General features: G+C 40.1%; 1 protein-coding gene across 2 annotated transcripts in view; it reads right to left on the bottom strand.

The window, feature by feature from the left end:
- SGCE (sarcoglycan epsilon) overlaps positions 1 to 12,277 on the bottom strand; it is a 71,564-nt gene extending 59,287 nt beyond the window's left edge. For both annotated transcript variants that reach the window (XM_047753173.1, XM_047753172.1), the window contains exon 1: positions 12,096 to 12,277. In XM_047753173.1, coding sequence (XP_047609129.1) covers positions 12,096 to 12,132 — 37 coding nt within the window. In that variant the 5' untranslated portion in view covers positions 12,133 to 12,277. The remainder of the gene's footprint in view (positions 1 to 12,095) is intronic.
- Between the last annotated feature and the right edge of the window lie 5,766 nt (positions 12,278 to 18,043).

An 18,043-nucleotide genomic window follows, 5' to 3' on the forward strand; every position in this document is an offset into this window, starting at 1 on the left:
ACCAGTTCGATCCCTGGTCTCACTCAGTGAGTTAAGGATCCAGCATTTCTGTGAGCGGTAGTGTAGGTCTCAGGAGTGGCTTGGGTCCTGCATTTCTGTGGCTGTGGTGTAGACTGGCAGCTGCAGGTCCAATTCAACCCCTAGCCTGGGAACTTCCATATGCCACAGGTGCAATGGTGAAAAGAAAAAAAGAAGAAAATTATTGTAATCTATATGATGACAAATGCAGAATACTCACTGAAAAAAAGCTAGTATATAAATGTTTTATTTTCACTAGAAAAGGACAATACCATTTTTTTTCTGTAAGAACAGATTTCCTTAGGATGGGAAAATATGACTCAATTTATAAAATATTCATTCTGTACATAACTTTTCAAGGTTAAATCTAGTGTGGAAAAAAAAGTCAACCTGTAGAGACTGGCTCTTGGACCTCTTCCAAAGAGAACGGATGATTCTCAGGAATCTTGAAAGGATCATGATAATCTAGGCTACAGTAGTACCTGGATGGGAGTTTCACTCTAATTCATAAACACAAAAGCACACATGTAAGAATAACATGCATCTTGTGTTCACAGAGCCCAAACTAAGAAGACATTCACAAAATTAGCCAGCATATCAAGGTATAATACAATTTAACCAATTCCTCAATGCTCCCTCTCAAAAATCATCCAATCCTGAGTTAATCCAATGATGTCTGGCATGCCCTTAAATTCCCTAGAAACCATTTGATACTTAAAGTTTGTCTTAAGGTCCCATGATTCATCCAGAATCTTGTAGCAGCATGACTACATCTTATCTGGCCTGGGGCAAACACTCTCTGAAAAGACATTACTCTTTCCTAAACCTGAATAATTTGCTGACTGGGAGAAGTGGGGTTTGCTCTTTAATAAAAGCAATTGAAGAGCTGTGAATAGTGACTGATTGCTGATGAGCTAATCAGAATATCAAGGGATAGAAATAAGTAATAACTTAGTCCGACATCACTGTCCAAGTAAACAGCAGGATATGTCAAATGAAATGTAATCTGATTAACACACTCACCTTAGAACCGAACTGTCAAATCTTCTCTGTCCACTGTTTGATCTGTCTCTTTCCCTATCTCACTCAAAAGGGACACTTTGTTTTCATAAATGGGAGAGACAGCTCATGTCCCTACATCTCTTCCCTTCATTCATCATTCTCTGTCATCATGGTGCTTCCTTGCCCTCTACATGTTCTCTTCCCTTTTTTTTTTTTTGCAACTATCCTTCATACTGTTTAAATTGTCTCCTATACTGAAATCTTGTATAGGATATTTCTGTCTCTAAAAAACATTAGTTGACATTATCATTAGCTACCACGTTTTGAGTGCTAAGTGCAAAGTACTATCATAAAGGTTTTATATATAACTATACTAATCCTTACATCATCAACTATGTGAAATAGGTATTATTAGTTCCATTTTACTATGAGGATAAGAAGTCTTAGGAAATTTTGTAACTTATCCTAGGTCATGCTTAGTATGTGGTAGAGTTGAATTTTGAACCCATTTCTTGGCTGACTGCAGAAGGTCTGTCATCTATGTATTAATACTACACCCAAATGGATAAATGGGAAAGCAATTTGTAAGCTACATGTTTTTTGTGTAATTTGAGATGACATTATTATTGTCACTAGTCGGTCCTTTTCAACTTATTTTTCTTTCTAGAAAAAAGTAAGTTTCCCCTGACCGTTGGATTAGAAATAGCTGGCAATGAGGCAATGGCCACGGAAATTAATCCTATGTGTTATGTACACATGCACAAACAAATGATTCATTAAAAGAGGAAAGCCAAAAGGTTAGTTAGAACCTACGGAGAAAAAAATAGCTTTACTGAAGAGGACTGACTGTCCACCCACCTGCTAAGGGAGTCAGGAAAAGATATTCCTAAGAGAAGTGTGTAACAGCAAGGCTCTAAACCAAGAATGCCAGAATAAGAAGCCTCTAAACTTTAAGAGAGAAGAGCCTGGCAGGGCAAAACATAGGTAATTATTTAATATAAAGTTATTGGAATTTTATAATTTCAGCACAAGCTGGGTAAGATTTTAGACATTACAGTGAAATAAAAATTGGAACGGATAAAGGTAGTCTTTTAACTCAGAGTCTCTGGAGACAGAGTGCCTGGGTTCAAAATCCTAGTGTTTGTCCACTTGGGAAGTTATTCCATTTCTCTCTACCTCAGTTTCTCCATCTGGTAGGGAGAGAACACTGTCCAGTTCATAAAGACATTGTGAATATTAAATGAGATAGTACACTTTAAACCCTTGGGAAAGTGCTTAACACATAGCGATGCACTAAAAAAAAAAAAAATAGGAGCTATTATTTATTCTTCACTTAATATGAAGGAAATTTTAGATTTCTTTAAATATGATTCAAAAAGATGTTCAAATGATAAAAAATACTGTCCTACAGTTGGCATCATGGAATATAGGGCTGTTTCGGTTTTTTTTCTTCACAGTCATGAGACACATGAGAAATGATATTTCTACGGCAGAGGCTGCTTACCAGTGGAGGGAAAAGCCCAGAATCTCCAATCACCCCAAATTCCACATGGCCTCCCAGCCGGCCGACACGAGGCTAAAAAGATAGCATCTTAGCAAGTCTTCGTTCCCAGGCCTGGCTAAGGCTTCCTGGTTGAGAGCTGCAGCTTAACCCTTTCGAGGAAAGCCAGATGTAACAAGAAGCAAATTACACTGATAGCATACTCGCTGACTCTCATAAACTCTGGGGTATTTATTCTGAGAAAAGAATGCAACAAACGCAAAAACTGCATGGGCACCAGCATCAACTTTGCATTACACATCAAAATTGGAGGAAAAATTAAGTGTTCAGTAAAAGAGATGTTGGTATGATAGACTAGTTCATAGAAAAGGGAGGGTTATCCAGTTCTCTTTGTAGTTTTACTTCTTTGCTCAAATAGCCTGACAAAGGCACATACTAGGTTTTCACTGCCCGGAAACAGTACTGTGTTCCATCTCAGAAACACTAGATAAATAAGGAGCACCAGTGAGACCCTTAAAAAATGGGCTATGTAATTTATGCGCCATCACAAACTAATGTCCTCATCTACAAGATGTTAGACTGTTTTGAAATTAATAAAATCAGTAAAAGGTAGAATACAAAATACTACATGGACTGTAAAATCTATTCTGATAGTGCAGTCTAATGGGAAAGGACTAAAAGGCAAAAGCCGTAAGAGCTACTGGGTTAGGGAAGTAAAACAGAAGGGAAAACTGTTTGAAATTAAAAATATAATAATAATAGAGTAACAGGCATTTACTTGCAACTGTCACTATTTTTCTTTATTATAGAAGCCACACATTTTCACTGTAATACATTCAAATAGTATAACCAGGAGGGTATAAAATGGAAAAGTTTCTCTCAGATTATTTATTGTCATTCTTCCAATGCCACTGCCACGGGTATCGGCTCTTTATAATCTTTGCATCTTTCCACATTCCCTGCATATGCAAACATATGTTTGTATACATCCACATAGAAACATGCACACACCGTGCTGTTCTTTACAGAATATGATTACATTTTTCCCCTAAGCATATACATTGAACACATTTACATGAAATCACATTTTAAGACTGCACAGCTTTATGCTGTGTGGCTCAATCATAATTTATTTATCGTCACCTTAACCTCAGCCTGTCCAAATTAGGACTCCTGACCTTTCCTTTCAAGTCTGGTCCTCTCTGGCATTCTTCATCCGGAGAATGGTATCACCACGCTTAAGAATATGACAGAAAACTAGAAATCATCTTTGACATCTTCTGCCACTCTCCCCCCACCCGAACTTCAATCCATGATCCAGTCCTACTGCTGTTTGCGCCCTCAAAATATCCCTCCCATTTTCATCTGCCCAGCACCACCCTAGCCCCGGAGTTCATCATCTCTACTCTGGGTTACTAAAGTCTCCTTCCAACTACCGCGGCAATCTGTTCTGACCCCTTCAATCCCTTCATCACAAAGCAGCCAAAGTGCTCTTTTTGAAATGCAAATCTGATCAAGTCCAGCTTAAACCCCTCCAAAGACTTCCTGCAGGTTTTAGGATGAAGATTACACTCTTTAAAAAAAGTAGTCTAACGGATCCTGCAAAATTTGCTCCCTGACCCCCTTTCATATCTAGCTTCCTTTCATAAGGAGCTTCCCCTTTTCTCTGGACTCCAACCCCACTGGACTTTTTCCAGCACCTTCTATTTGACACGGCAGTTTGCCCCAGGGCTTCTACAGATTTCTTCCTTTAACCACCAGTATACCTTTTCTCTTCACCTCACTAACATTTTACTCATTCTTCAGATCTGAGTACCTACTTCCCTACTCCCCCACCCCTGCCCCGACTCTGGCCAGATCCTCTGCTTAGATATTCTAGTTGTGTTTGTAGCACTTATCATAGTTCTAAGGGCACATTTATATGTGTGATTAATTGATTAATCTTTGTCAACCCCATTAGCGTAATGGGTCTCAAAACCAGTCAATATCGAAAAAAAAGATGAATAAAAGAACTATTAGTTAGTAAGATGCCCACTATTTTTTCCTAGTTTTTCATTATTACTGTCGGCATTACAATAAACATCCTTATAATTTTATTTTTCATCACTTAAAAGAGGATATTTAGAAGGTGAACTCCTAGAAGTAAAATGACTAGATTTTAAAAAATCACATACATTTCCAATTTTAATAAGCGCATGTAGCAACCTGTTCTGTTTCCACTTCTGCAATACTGGTATTTGATTAGCATCAACTCTCTAACTATAGAAAATGAAAGATGTTAAGAGTGCTACATTGATTAACTATTTCAGAGGAGAGAAAAGCCAATGTTATTTTACCGCACGCCGAGAAACACCAATTTGCTAAGAAAAAAAGAAAAACCTAGGGGCTAATTTTTTTTCTTCTGCATTCCATGGTAAAAGATCAACTTTCCTTCTATGTCTATTGCTGAAGAAATCAGGAACTAAAATACTTCACTTCAACTGCTATAGGAAAATTAACTGTGATCTCTCCTTTCAGATTCATAGTGAACCCCAAATCTCCATAATAATCAAAGTGGTGACCAGATGAATGAGTGAAAAGCTAGAGAAAGGGAAAGAACTTACACTGGGGCTGCCTAACTCCTAAACATTTTTGAAATGAAGGGCTTCATTTGTCAGAAAAGAAAAAGTCTGCCTTCCATGTCACAACAGATGCCCTGGCGATTCCCGTGGTACAGAATGCCGAAGAGCTATTCTAAAAATCTGATTCGTCCAAGGCAATTAAGTAGAAAACAAGACATGATAAAGATGGGTGCATTTAAGCGATAAAACACATTTAAACTCCTACTGCATAAATATGGCCTAGAAATCCTTAGATGAAGATACAAAAAATAAAAATTTTACCAAAGTCACCCAGAAAGAAAACAGCACTTCAGCTTTTACTAACATGTTGATTTTTGCAAGACTGTAACATTAATAAACATGCCAGCAACTCATGCTTCGAGGCTATTTATTCCTAAAATACCTCCTTAAAGTTTTAAAATTTAAACACTGGGGATTATTTACTTTCCAAACCCAGGAGCAGGAGCAAGTACTGCATTCAAGGAATTGCAAGTAGCCGCCTGCAGATCAGGTGAGTGAGCGTTGACAATATTTGAGCATTTCTCTCTTGGAAATATGAGCTCAGCTCAGGAACGCCTGTGGCATCTTCAACAACTGGGAACCCAGCCATCACAACTTGCCCGGTACATTATTACAATCCCACAAAAGTACATGACACTTTTATAAAAGACAGAGAAAATAAGAAGAGGAGAAACTTGTACAGCATTCAAAATACACTTCACACAGTCAGGGATGGAGTGACCATATTTCTGAGCTAACAATTTGAGGGAGGAGAAAGTTCTGGGTGTGGAGAGAAGAGGCAGGAGTAAAAGAAGCAGGAAGAAGTTGGTTATAAAGATGACTGAAGAATGTTCTCTGCTTTCTTCACTTTTCTCATCAGAGTCCCCTTAGTTTTCAAGGCTCAGGAGTGAAAACATAGTTTCTGAGGAGTTCGATGCATTATATCACCTTTTAGAAGTAGGGTACTGTGTGCATACTCCACAAACTAATTTTGAAAAAATCACATTTTCAAAGTAGAGATGGTAATCAAAATAAACAATAGGCAGACAGAGAAGAAAGAAAAATCTGCCCCAAGCCATGTTTGAGCCGCTAAGATCATGCCCCTGAGGAATGGAGAAACCAGGCTAACTTGAAGAGAAGTTAAAAGAGCACAGGGTCAGCAGCTACTTTTGATTGAAGGGTTTTCTTTTCTATTGAAAAGCTAAAAATTGTAACTGTATTGCAAGGACATATAAGGGGGACTGCAGAAGGGAGAATGGCCCACATTTTTCCCCAGTAAGAGGCTCCAGCAGCCAAAGGCTGAGCTCTCCTGGACCAGTGGCCAGCAGCAGTCTGCTCCCCCATTAACCCAGAGCGCCTCCAGCATCTGCAGCCACTCTGCCTGAGAAGCCTGTTCTCAGCAAGCAAGAAACACCAGGCAAGGACCAACTCTAGGAAGCAAGCTAAAGCCTGGATACTTTGCAAGGAGGCAAAAAATCTTTACTTCTCAGATTTTTATGTTTGAATTGGAATGAGAGGGGAAGGAATGTGTTCAATTGTCCTGTTGCAGCTATTTTCAAGTTGTAAGAAATCAACCTGCCACACACAGGACTATTCTTTTCAGACAGTTTATTGGAAAAAATAAAATGTTTCTAACACTAATATCTTTGCTGTCTTCCACTAAAATGTTATCACGGCCTTGAAATTAAATACTCATTGCAAGAAAGGTGAATATTTCTGATACTTTAAAAGAATAGACCAAGTAAAGGTGTTAAGTTTATGCTCTTTCTGAATTGCACCATTAGGTCTCAAGTTGAAATCCATTGCTACCTTTCACCCACTGAAGCTAATTTTGCTTCCCGAAGCAAACAGAAGAGAGTTTATGTCTTCAAGCTAAACATTTCCAGACCCTTTGAGGATACCTCCTATGACAGGATTGCCAGACCCCTCACCATCCCTGCGGACCGTTCTGGAAGTTATCTAATTTGTCAACGTCTCTCTTTAAATGTGACAGCCAGAAATGGACACAATACTACAGATGTGGTTAATTAGAGCAGGGTACTATTCATTTTTGTGACATATGGACACTATACTCTTACCGGAATCTAAATTTGATTTTTTTTCTTTCCTTTTTTCTTTTTTAATTTTTTATTTTACTGCAGCCATATTATGCTGCTGGTTCATATCAACTGTTTTTTCTCTCAAAAATTGCCACCGTATAAAGTCACCCCTTCCCTTAGAATCATGAATTATGATGCATTTACTCCTAGAAAATATCTTTTTGGACAGCACTGTAACCTACTTAAAACAGGTTAACTCTAAATTCTGTTATTTATTTGTAATAGTTATCCTTTTTTCAAGTAACCCACGGATTTGTAAAGCAAGCATCTTAGATCTTCACCAAAGTTATTCACAAAAATATTGAAGAGAAGACCCAGGGCAAAGGCTTGTGATCCTTTACCAGGGACTCTGCTCCCAAACCCAAACCCAAACCCAGTAACTCACACACCTGGCGGGTGCTGGTTCAGCCCGCCTCACACTCACAAAGCAATTCCGCTAGTCTACAAAGCACAGCATCTCACACACCGGAGCATCCTAAAGCCTTGACAAATACTTAGCTGAAAGCAAGATTCACTTATCTTTCAAAGCAAAGTATAAAAAATCTACACATTAAAATTACAGTCATGTAAAAATATATATGCACGTGGAACAAAGACGAGAAGAGAAGGGACATCAATGGAAATGTCTGTTCCAGCGTCAGACTGTGGAGTGTTTTTCATTCAATACTGTCTTTAGTATAGTTACATTGCTTAAAAAATACAAGATGACCAGAATTTCACTTTGAGAGAATTTTCACTGGAAGCAGTTCAGAAGCAGTTCATGTGAAACAACTTTGAGAGCACTAAGACTCTGATCCTACCAACCTGAAAACCCCAATCGGAAAAATAGTCACTTGAAAAGACTTGTTGATCTTTAAAAACACCAGTTTCTTGTTTTGAATTTTGCATGGCTGCTTTGGCTTAATATTACTAGAAATCAGGGAGATAGCTAACTGGAGAACCGGATCTTGAAGTTTAGAAAAAGTGTGGATGTCGTGTGTGTGTGTGTGTGTGTGTGTGCACATGCCTATGCGTCTATCTGTCCATGTTTGTCTTTCTGCCTGTCCATGTGTGTCTGTCTTTTTGTCATGTCTGGCTCCATCTCTGCAAGAGAGGTTGGAAAGGATAGAAGGAAAAAAAAAATCATGTTAATATTTCTCTGAAGCTTTGGACTGAAACAGAGCTCCAGCCCAAGAATCTCTAACGGACACATAAGCCCATGTCATCTGGCCACCTAGAGTCCTCTTTTAAACTTAAAGTAGGAAATAAGATCAACAGCAGAATTTACACTTGGGTGTTTAGAATGGAGATAAAGGTAAGTTTTAAGAAAAGGGGTCAGATGGAGTAAGTGGGGACAATAAAAAAGAAAAATAAACAAAGAAGCTGGTGATTTTGGAGAAAATGTGTTCCATAAATATTGTACTTATTACAATCCTAAACAATCTGAATATTTGGTTGAGAATTTTTTAACATGTCAGGGTTTCTTCACTGCTTAAACATTTTGTTTGGAGCCCGGTTTTTATCAGTAAAAACCAATGCCAGAAACAGGATATGTGTTATCTTTCTCTCTCATCAGTCTTTTCTGGTGCTGTCCCTCACTAATTTTCAATGTCTGAGAGACAAGTGAAAATTTCATTTTGCTTGGAAATACAATTTGTTCACCATACTAGAATCTAAACTAAATATATCAGATAATCAAGTTTTTAGATTTATGGCAAACTCTTAAGTGGCTAAAATGATCAAGTACTAAGTCCAGTTAATATCTGACAACTGAAAACTTTATTTTCTTAAAAATAAATTTTTCCTACTATACTAAAATTTAAAAGAAATGCATGTGGTAAATCAGCAGATTCATAGATCCATAGCAAATTGTCATTTAAAATAGATAAAATGTTCAACCAGAAAGTCCAGTTATTATCTGACAAGTGAAAATGCCACTTTTTTGAGCTATAATTTTCCCACCACCCTAGAAATTAAGTGAAATGTATAAGGTAAGTCAACAGCTTCACAGATACCATGGTAAACTGTCTTAAATAAGTAAAATGTCCAGTTAGAAACTCTATTATTTGACAAGTGAAAATCCCACTTTGTTTTGAAATACAATTTTCCCACCATACTAGAAGTTAAATACAGGTGGTAAATCAGCAGCTTTATAGATCCACAGCAAATTCTCATAATAATGGATTAAAATGTTCAAATACAATGCCCAGTTATTATTTGATAAGGTAAATAATGTACATTAGCACCTCTTTTTGCTTTGTGTGTAACCTTGTGCAAAACAAATAAGAAACGGTCAACTCCGGGACCAAATATCCGAGAAAATTCAAGATTCACTTATGATATCAAATGTCAAAAAAGTATTTAAAATTCTCATCTATTAATTTTGGGGGGTGGTTTTAATGTTTTAGGTAATACAAAAATGTTATCTCAAGTATTTAATCTGTTGACATTGTATTTTTGTTTTTATTTTGTTGTTTCAGATTTTAAAGTTTTATCAAAACTACCTATCTACTGACATTGTTTTTTCCTTAGAAAAATCTATTTCTAAGCAAAGTAAAAATTACTTCTTACGTAGAATAACACAAAGAAATGTACCAAATGTTTACTACGTGAATTTTAGGATAGTGAGATAAGAGGAAACTCTCAATTCTTTGGTTTTAAATATTTATGCACTAATGTTGTTCACCTAACATTTTGATTAGAAAAAGTAATATTATTTCTTTTTTAAAAAGAATTATATATATGCATATATATATATATACATTTGCATCATATATACCTGCAGACATATATGTCATTTTGATAGTTAAGACTCTTTGGAGAAAAAATAATGGAGGAAATTAATTTGATACCATTTTTAATTTTTTAGAAATTACCATGTGTAACTCTATGAAAAATACCTATCACTTAGGCACATATACAAGCATAGAGAAAGTACAGTCCGAAATGTTTACTGGGGTCATGGCAGGCTGAAGACGCTACACGTGATCTTGATTTTCTTTATTTTTTCCCCAGTTTTCTGGAGTTTTTTCCCCTGAATTTTGTACAATGAAAAGGAATTACTTTTATTCTGATAAGAGTAATAATACTAAATCTGTTTTTGTTCTTTCTGTGTACCTTCCCACCTCAAAAATCCTGGCTAACAATTTGATAGAAAATTCAACTAGGTTCAAACTTATTCAAACTTTAAAAGTCTTGGGATAGATTTTTAAATCTAAGTTTTCTCTATCATCTGTACTGTTTTTAATCTCATTTTTTTGAAAAAAGAATGTCTATCAGTTAACAAACAACTAGATGAAGTAACGTCCTTGGATTAAAAAAAATGCTAAGAATTTGACAGTCTGGCGGTCACCAGAACAGTGCTCTGGCAAAGACAGGAATTTCTGAAATTATTCTATATTGCAGAAAAGAGTAAACATCCTAAACATTAAAAGGCACTAGGCACTTCTAAACAATATAATTATAATCACCCAACTTCCTAGAAAAATATACTTCAGTGTTGGAAATTTGCACCTCACTTATTCATATATTTGATGGTATTTCTGATAAAAAACAGAATCTCAGTAAATGTGCTCCAGTTTATTTAGGCCAGAAAGGCTCACTTAAGGTGAGATGCCTGCCATCCTATTATCCACAATGGGTCAAATTCTCTTCTATCCTCTACGTATAAAATAATCTGCAGCTAGTGTTATTGAAATATGCTCAAATTTAGCCTTCAAATACAAATGTGTCTCATCTGTGTTCTTATCAGAAACCTCACTCAGTTGTAGACAATTGGTTTTTCACTTAAAACTTCTTTTACTAAGATAAACAGCAGATTGTCCCTTTTCTCAGCGCCTAACACTTTGAGGCGATTAGGAAGTCCACGTTAAGCGTTTGTTTGTTTGTTTGTTTAAAGCATCCTTCCTCATCAGTATTTGAGAGTCGTAACCCACTGCAATTTTCTCATTTTCTCTAACGTAAAATATGTTTATATGTATAAATATACACAAATGTTTGTGGCCGGCAACACACTTTAAAGGATTAAACGTGCGGACCGTGACTAAATGTATTCATTCACCCTACAGGATTCAGAAAAATGTAACATTGCAGAGAGATCTAGGTCTCTGCGTAAACCTCGTAATCACCAAAAGGCCGTAGCCGGGAGGCTCCGAAGCCCGCCAAATACATTGGAGGCATCCACAGCTGTTTTTAATTGTTTTTGCTTTCTCCAAATAGTGCACTTGGTAGGGTCCCTGGCCCCCAGCCGGAGTTAACCCTAACCTGAAAGCCCTGTTTAGCTCCTAATTTATCATGATTCCGTTTCCCCACTCCGTAAAACCTAAGGAAAACGAGATTTCCATCGCCGAAAAATTCGCTTAGGAAGAGGGGAAAATTAGGCGTTTCAAAATGCACATTTTTTGTGTTCTCTCCAGATCACATTCAAGAAAAGGGGAAAAAAAGATGTGTCTCTGTAGAAGGGGGCGCAGCTTGACACGCATTTTCTATGGCTCGTCTACCGGCCGCAGAACCCCATTATTGGGGTAACGCCCCCCCCCAAATGGGCAACGACCCCCTGCTCTTTGAGGAAGAGATCAGGAGAGGTCCACCAGCAGGGCTGCTGGAGAGCGGAGGGGGCGAGTGGGAATGGAAATTGGAGACGGAATTCCAGCGCCTCCGGGCAGGGAGGGGCCCGCGAGGGCGCGGAGAAAAAAGGCCAGGGGTCAAGCCTGGTAAGGGCCGCGAAGGGCCCAGGAAGTGGGGTATGGGGAGTCCTGATGGAGGGGTATCTTGGGGACTCCACAGAAGGGGGGCTGGTGCCCAGAAAAGGCACCTGGGTACCCAAAACCCGGGAGGGGGATGGGGAGGCGAAGGCCTGTTGGCCCCAGGACCTCCCATCGCGCGCACACCACTAACCTGTCAGCAAGAAGGTGCCAGTGGTCGCGGGGCTCATCCTGGGTGTCCCCCGACCCTGTCCCGTCCAAGCACAAGGGTCTCCCAGCTCCCACCACCGGGGCAATTGCTTTCTTGGCCTGGCTAGGCCGGCCGTCCTCGATTCTCCCCTCCCCTCCCTTTCTTCTTTCCTCCCAGCTTGGCCAGTTCAGCATCAGCATCCTGCACCCCCTCCTTAATCCCGTACTCCCTCTAGCGGCGGGCCGGTGTAGCGTGGCCATCGCCCCCACCCCCTTTTCCCCCATCCCCCTATCCCCTCCGCCCCCGCTCCCCCCTCTCCGCCCCCCTAACCCGCGGAGCACGCTGGGATTTGGCGCCCCCCTCCTCGGTTCTGCCTATATAAGGCTCACAGTCGGCACTCCCGGTACACGCGCTTCAACTTCGGTTGGTGTGTGTCGAAGAAACCTGACTACGACCTGAGGAGACCAGCGAAGAGGGACCACCGAGCCTCGCGAAAGGTCCGCTGAGCGGGCTCGCGTCCGGAGCCACTCCGGGCTGCTGAGCACCCAGCGGAGCCCACGCCTGGCGCAGGTGTGGGACCCCGTCCTTCTTGTCTTCGCAGAGGAGTCCTCGCGTGGTGAGTATGCGGTGAGGATGTTTCTTTTTTTTTAAGATCACATTCATTCCCTGTTATCAGGAGCTGCCGGGAGATAAAGTAGCGCCCGAAAGTCTCCACGCACACCTTGTCACGCCTTCACTGGCTGTGCCCCAAAACTGCTTGGAGAAACCAAGCCTTCAGGGCTTTGATTCCCAGAACCCAAGTCCAGATGCGGGCTGTAGACAGATATGAGCTGCGGACAAACATGAGCTGCAGACGGACATGAGCTACAGACCAATTTGCAAACGTGCCGCAAAGTGGTATGCGCTACAAACTAATTGGCGCTTCAATGCGCTACAAACTGATAAGCGCTTCAAATGCGCTGCAGACTGATGAGCGCTGCAGATGCGCTACAGACTGATAGGCGCTTCAAATGAGCTACAAGCTGATGGGCGCTTCGATGTGCTGCCAACTGATGGGCACTTCATTGCGTGAAAACCAGTATCAACTGCGGTGATATATGAACTGCAGACTAATGAATGATTTGCGCTTTAAATGCGCTACAATATCTGAGCTGCAGAAGATTAGCACTACAAATATGATATTACCACTACAACAGCGCTTCATTGCGCTGTAGGACACAGGAACCACAGAGGTACATGAGCTACGGAACGATTTACACCTAAAATGCGCTACAAAATAGTAACAGCTGCAGAGGTACGCGAGCTGCACTGTTTTGCGCTACAAAGAAACCAGCTGAAGCGAACATGAGCTGAAGAGTAAGATTACTCTTCTTAGAGGAACCCCACCCTTTGTCTCTAACACACCTTTTGGAATGGCTCCCACTATGTTTTTCTACAGGATGGTTCTCTGCGTGATGGTGCTGTTAGACAAAATGGAGCCCTGGGCAAAAATTAGTGTTTAACATTCTGCCCACACCACTCCTGCTATGGTAGTGAAGTGGAGGGAAGCTGACTTGAGCGCAAAAGGGAATCTTTTGGTGGTGGCAGAGCAGGCTGCCTTGCCTAGTAGCGCTTGATTGAAGTGGCAGTGTAGTTGTAGTGGTGGCCCAAACTGGCGTCCAGCAACAGTTTGTGGCTGTTGGTTTGCTTAGTGTTGGAAGGGGAGGAGGTTGGATCTGCGGGTGATTGCTCTTGTTGCATGAAATGAATCTGGCTGTTGGAGGCTGGTGGGAGGGGTTCTGGGAGGGGGGATCCTGGGAGAGGCGTGCAGCCGGTCTCAGACCTGCCCCGCCCATTTTAGCGAGCCTTCTCTGCAGTATCTGCTCTGAGCAGGTTTAGCGCCTCCCAGCGCCTACTTAGAGTGCGCCTCCTTTGCAGCGCGCCTTCCCCGAGCGCGCCTTCCCCGAGCGCGCCTTCCCAGAGCGCGCCTTCTAGACCCTGCCTCCCCAGGCCCCGCCTCCCCCTAAGCCTGCCTCCTCTGAGGTAGTTCCCATAGACCCTGCCTCCCAAATGCCCCCCTTCTGGGGTGGCTCCCCCAAACCCCACCTCTCTCTGAGCCTGCCCTCTTTGCGATGGCTTACCCAGGCCCCGCCTCTTAAAGCTTGGCCCCTCCCTGAGCCAGCCTCTTCAGAGCTGGCGTAGGGGCCCGCCTCCCCAGAGCCTGCCTGCGCCTGCGCAGTGTGAGCCGCCCGCCCCCCGCACCACCAACCAATCAGGTCCCCTTCCTTTGCGCCTATGCGCCTTTACTGCCTAGCCTGGCTGCACAGCCCCACCCACCTGCGGGTTCTCCCTGCGTTTCTCCCTGCGCTGGATTTGATTTCTATCCGTTAGTGCCTAATAAAAATAAGAATAACAAATAAGAATAATTGACAGCAATAGCAATACATGGCATTGTATAATCAGTTTTCATATGTGAAATAACATAATCCCACAACCTAAAACTCATCATAGTGGGTTATGAAAGATGCTTCTAAATTGACAAGGCTGGTGCCTCCAAAAGCAATCTAGCTAAATATTTTTATTATAAACAAAAGATATTTAAAATATCTTAGCGTTCTTAAATTTTAATTTTTTTAGTCTTAAATTTTAGTTTAAGATTAAAATCTATAAGTTTTTTGACACACTAGTGACCTTTGTGGTGGGACCTACTGGAATTAGATGTTTTGGTGGATGCAAAATAAAGAACTTGAATTTTGTTTCACAGGAGTTTTAAGTGGCTTTATTGGTGCTGCTGGCTTAGCCTCTGAGTGAGAATGAGGTGTTTATTTGGATTTTTTTCTTGGAACTCTAGGGGATTAGCTCTGGCTAATTTGCCTGCATATTTATTAATTGTGCCTGGCACATGGTAGGCATTCATTAAATATGTGTTAAATGACCAGAGTAGATTGGTTTATTTGGTGTCTTCTTTGCTATCTCTAGGTGTTTTCTAGTTTTGCTCCTGGCTCTTTCCTATGGTGCTTTGCTGTCCTGGATTGTCCAAGACACTGCTTACTTTATCTCATTTACATTTAACAGGATCTTAAAAAAAAATGTGCATTTTTAAACTCCACTAATGTAAGCTGTAATTGTAATTCAAAACAACCAAATTAATTCAAGACATTCAAAATAATTAGCTTTTTTATAAACTAAAAAAGCAAAAGCTAATTATTTCAATTTGGGGCAAGTGGATTATTTAATGGTACATAAGTGTCACATTTAAAATTTGTAATGTAACAAACTGGTTACATTATAAAAATGTAGATTGACAGTTTTTAGCTGGCATTTTAAAATATCTATATAAAACAAATTTATAACTTACTGCTAGTTAGATATTTATGTTTCTAATTAAATGAAGAAATTTTAAAACCTGGGTCAGTATATTAAAAACCATGAACCAGGATTTTGTTATGGGGGGTGGGGCGGGATTTGAAAGCCTTGGCTGCTAAAAATCTATCACACGCCACTAACCACCTTCGACCTCAGTCCTCAACAAGTATACAATCTACAGATAACATGTTCTTATTTATCATAATTACAGCTTTCAATAAGTCCCCAAGCCCCTTTTACACACCTTGCCACTCTGACCCCTCTTCTCTTTGGAAATTCTGTGTCTGAATTTTAAAGAGGTTCAAAACAAAATGTATTGGAAATGTACATATTAAGAGAATTTGCATTTCATAAATAGTACTCATAGTTCTCAAAAAGAAAGGTGGACATTTACAAATGTAAAACAATTAAGCATTGTTTAATGCAATGTTATTTCCTAGTGGGATGTTTACTGTGTGGTGGGTTTGGGCTATTTTTCTCTATGGTGTGTTTGGGAGGGGGGAAATAGAAATTTTCAGAAGTCATTGTGAAGTCAAAGATTAATCAAATGTATTTAATTCTTAAATAAATATGAACTCTTTTTCATGTGTAGCGATGACAATTGTTCCAGGTGGCTTAGCTTTATGCTGTGTCCTTGCAGGTTTCAGGAATGGGGCCTCTTGACCCTGCCTCCCCAATCCAGCCCCTACCTAGGGGTCGTTTAAGGAGCCACAGTCTTATAATTCAAATGAAGTCACAAAGCTCCTATTCCCATGTTAACTAGTGCTCTAGTTGCTGTTTAAACATGTGTAAACTTTACTGTTAACTTGCCTGCCCACTATCCTATCACTTTTAATGGTTAAACTTACTCTCTTTGAGGCAGAGAGTCCCACCTCAAAATTACAAACCCTGGGGGGTAGCGGTGTGAGGCCTGATATTGGTAAAAGTTAGGGGCCTCAAACTGGTGACCTTGCAGGCCAGATAAGATCCTGAATTTATTTGCTCTTCACTGGATTTAAAAATTCCATAAGAATTGAAAGTGAGAGGAGGGGCATATGCACCCCCAAGTTAATTAGTTGCAGTCCCTCCCTGTTGCCCCATGTCAGTCTCCTCTCACCTTTATATTACCTTCCCATCACTAAAAGAATTTGAATTTTAACCTCTTACTGATCTTCTGTTTCCATAAACAATACTGTGATTATTTGCTGATTTCCTAATGTATTGTTATTTCTGTCCTATCATTGTGTTTTGCAGATATTACAACCGTCAGACCTGGGCCTCAGTAAAGCCCACCCCAGTGACTGTGATTGACATGTAGGTTGTTCACCTTCCTGACCTGGGTCAGGCTGTTCCAGGCCATGCTGTGAATGCTTTTTCAGAAGTTTTCTCTCCTAAGATTTGAAAGTATTAATGCCTTGATGACAGAAGTGGCACCTGAGTCACCTGACTTGTGCTTATTAGTTGCTTTTTAATGGGACATTGAAACTCTTAATTTAAAAAATAAAGATTGCATTGTTTTGTGACCTCATATTCTGAGTGTCACATGTACAGTTATCTGGAATTTGAAAGCATTTGGAAGTGAAACAATGTCACAGGCTATGATGTGTTAATTACATGTTCTAATTTTTTCTAAACTTGAATATTTTATCTTGAATGTCAACTATTAATTGTTTTTGTAGCCTAACTAATTAAGCAATAGTTTAAAACTATTAAATGGCACAGTAATTCTGTACCTTAAGGACTCTGCTTGCTATACAGCCACTCTTTGAAGAGGCCGTACCAAAAGCACAGGGCATAAGGGAAAATGGCTATGGGTGAAGGGTTTGGGGCAAGGGAGGGGCCTAAAGAATTAGGAGGGGGAACCTCCATGTGCCATGGGGGCGGCCCTAGAAAAGGCAAAAAAAAAAAAAGACAAAGAATTAGGAGGTGTCTTAGGAAAGAAGGAGGAAGGGATATGAAGCCAGGCCTCAGGTTTGATTATGATCACCTCTTTCTTCCCCTTATACCCCTTGTAAAATATTAGCTATTTTTCACCTACCTTCCCTGAAAAACACACGTTTATCTTTGTGGCTTTATTTTACATAATTAAGTTGGTATCCATTTTGCCTTGATGCGTCAAAGAGGAACAGGTGGCCAAGACTGCCAAGTTAAAGTGTAGTGAATAGGTGGTCTGCCTGCTTTACATATTATGTTTTTAAACTTTTGAGAACTTTCCTAGAGTTTTCCAAATATGAGAATTTGATGCCTATTTAAAAAAATCATTGAAGTGTTAAAATAATTACTCTAAATGCATTTAACTGTTTCCAGGAAGTACACAGGCACTATGGACTGATTTATTATCATATCCATAATTAGGACATTTAATTCCTCCTGCCCCCTCCAATGCATACACAGCCACTCACCCCCTGGAAATGCAGCCCTATCCCACCCTAAATTACACACTTTCAGGTAGGGCTGTGCTAACAAGTCTTGTTTGAAAACCAGCAATTACAGACTTGTGACCTGCAAATCTAATGAGTCACTGGATTTATTTGACGAAAGTATTTTTTTTAATTAATACCTTTAGTGGGACATACATACTACCATAGTTACCATAGTTGCAGCCCCTCCCTAATTCAATCTCAGCC

The sequence above is a fragment of the Phacochoerus africanus genome, chromosome 11, assembly GCF_016906955.1.
Source record: "Phacochoerus africanus isolate WHEZ1 chromosome 11, ROS_Pafr_v1, whole genome shotgun sequence".
In the NCBI taxonomy this organism is placed as follows: Eukaryota; Metazoa; Chordata; class Mammalia; order Artiodactyla; family Suidae; genus Phacochoerus; species Phacochoerus africanus.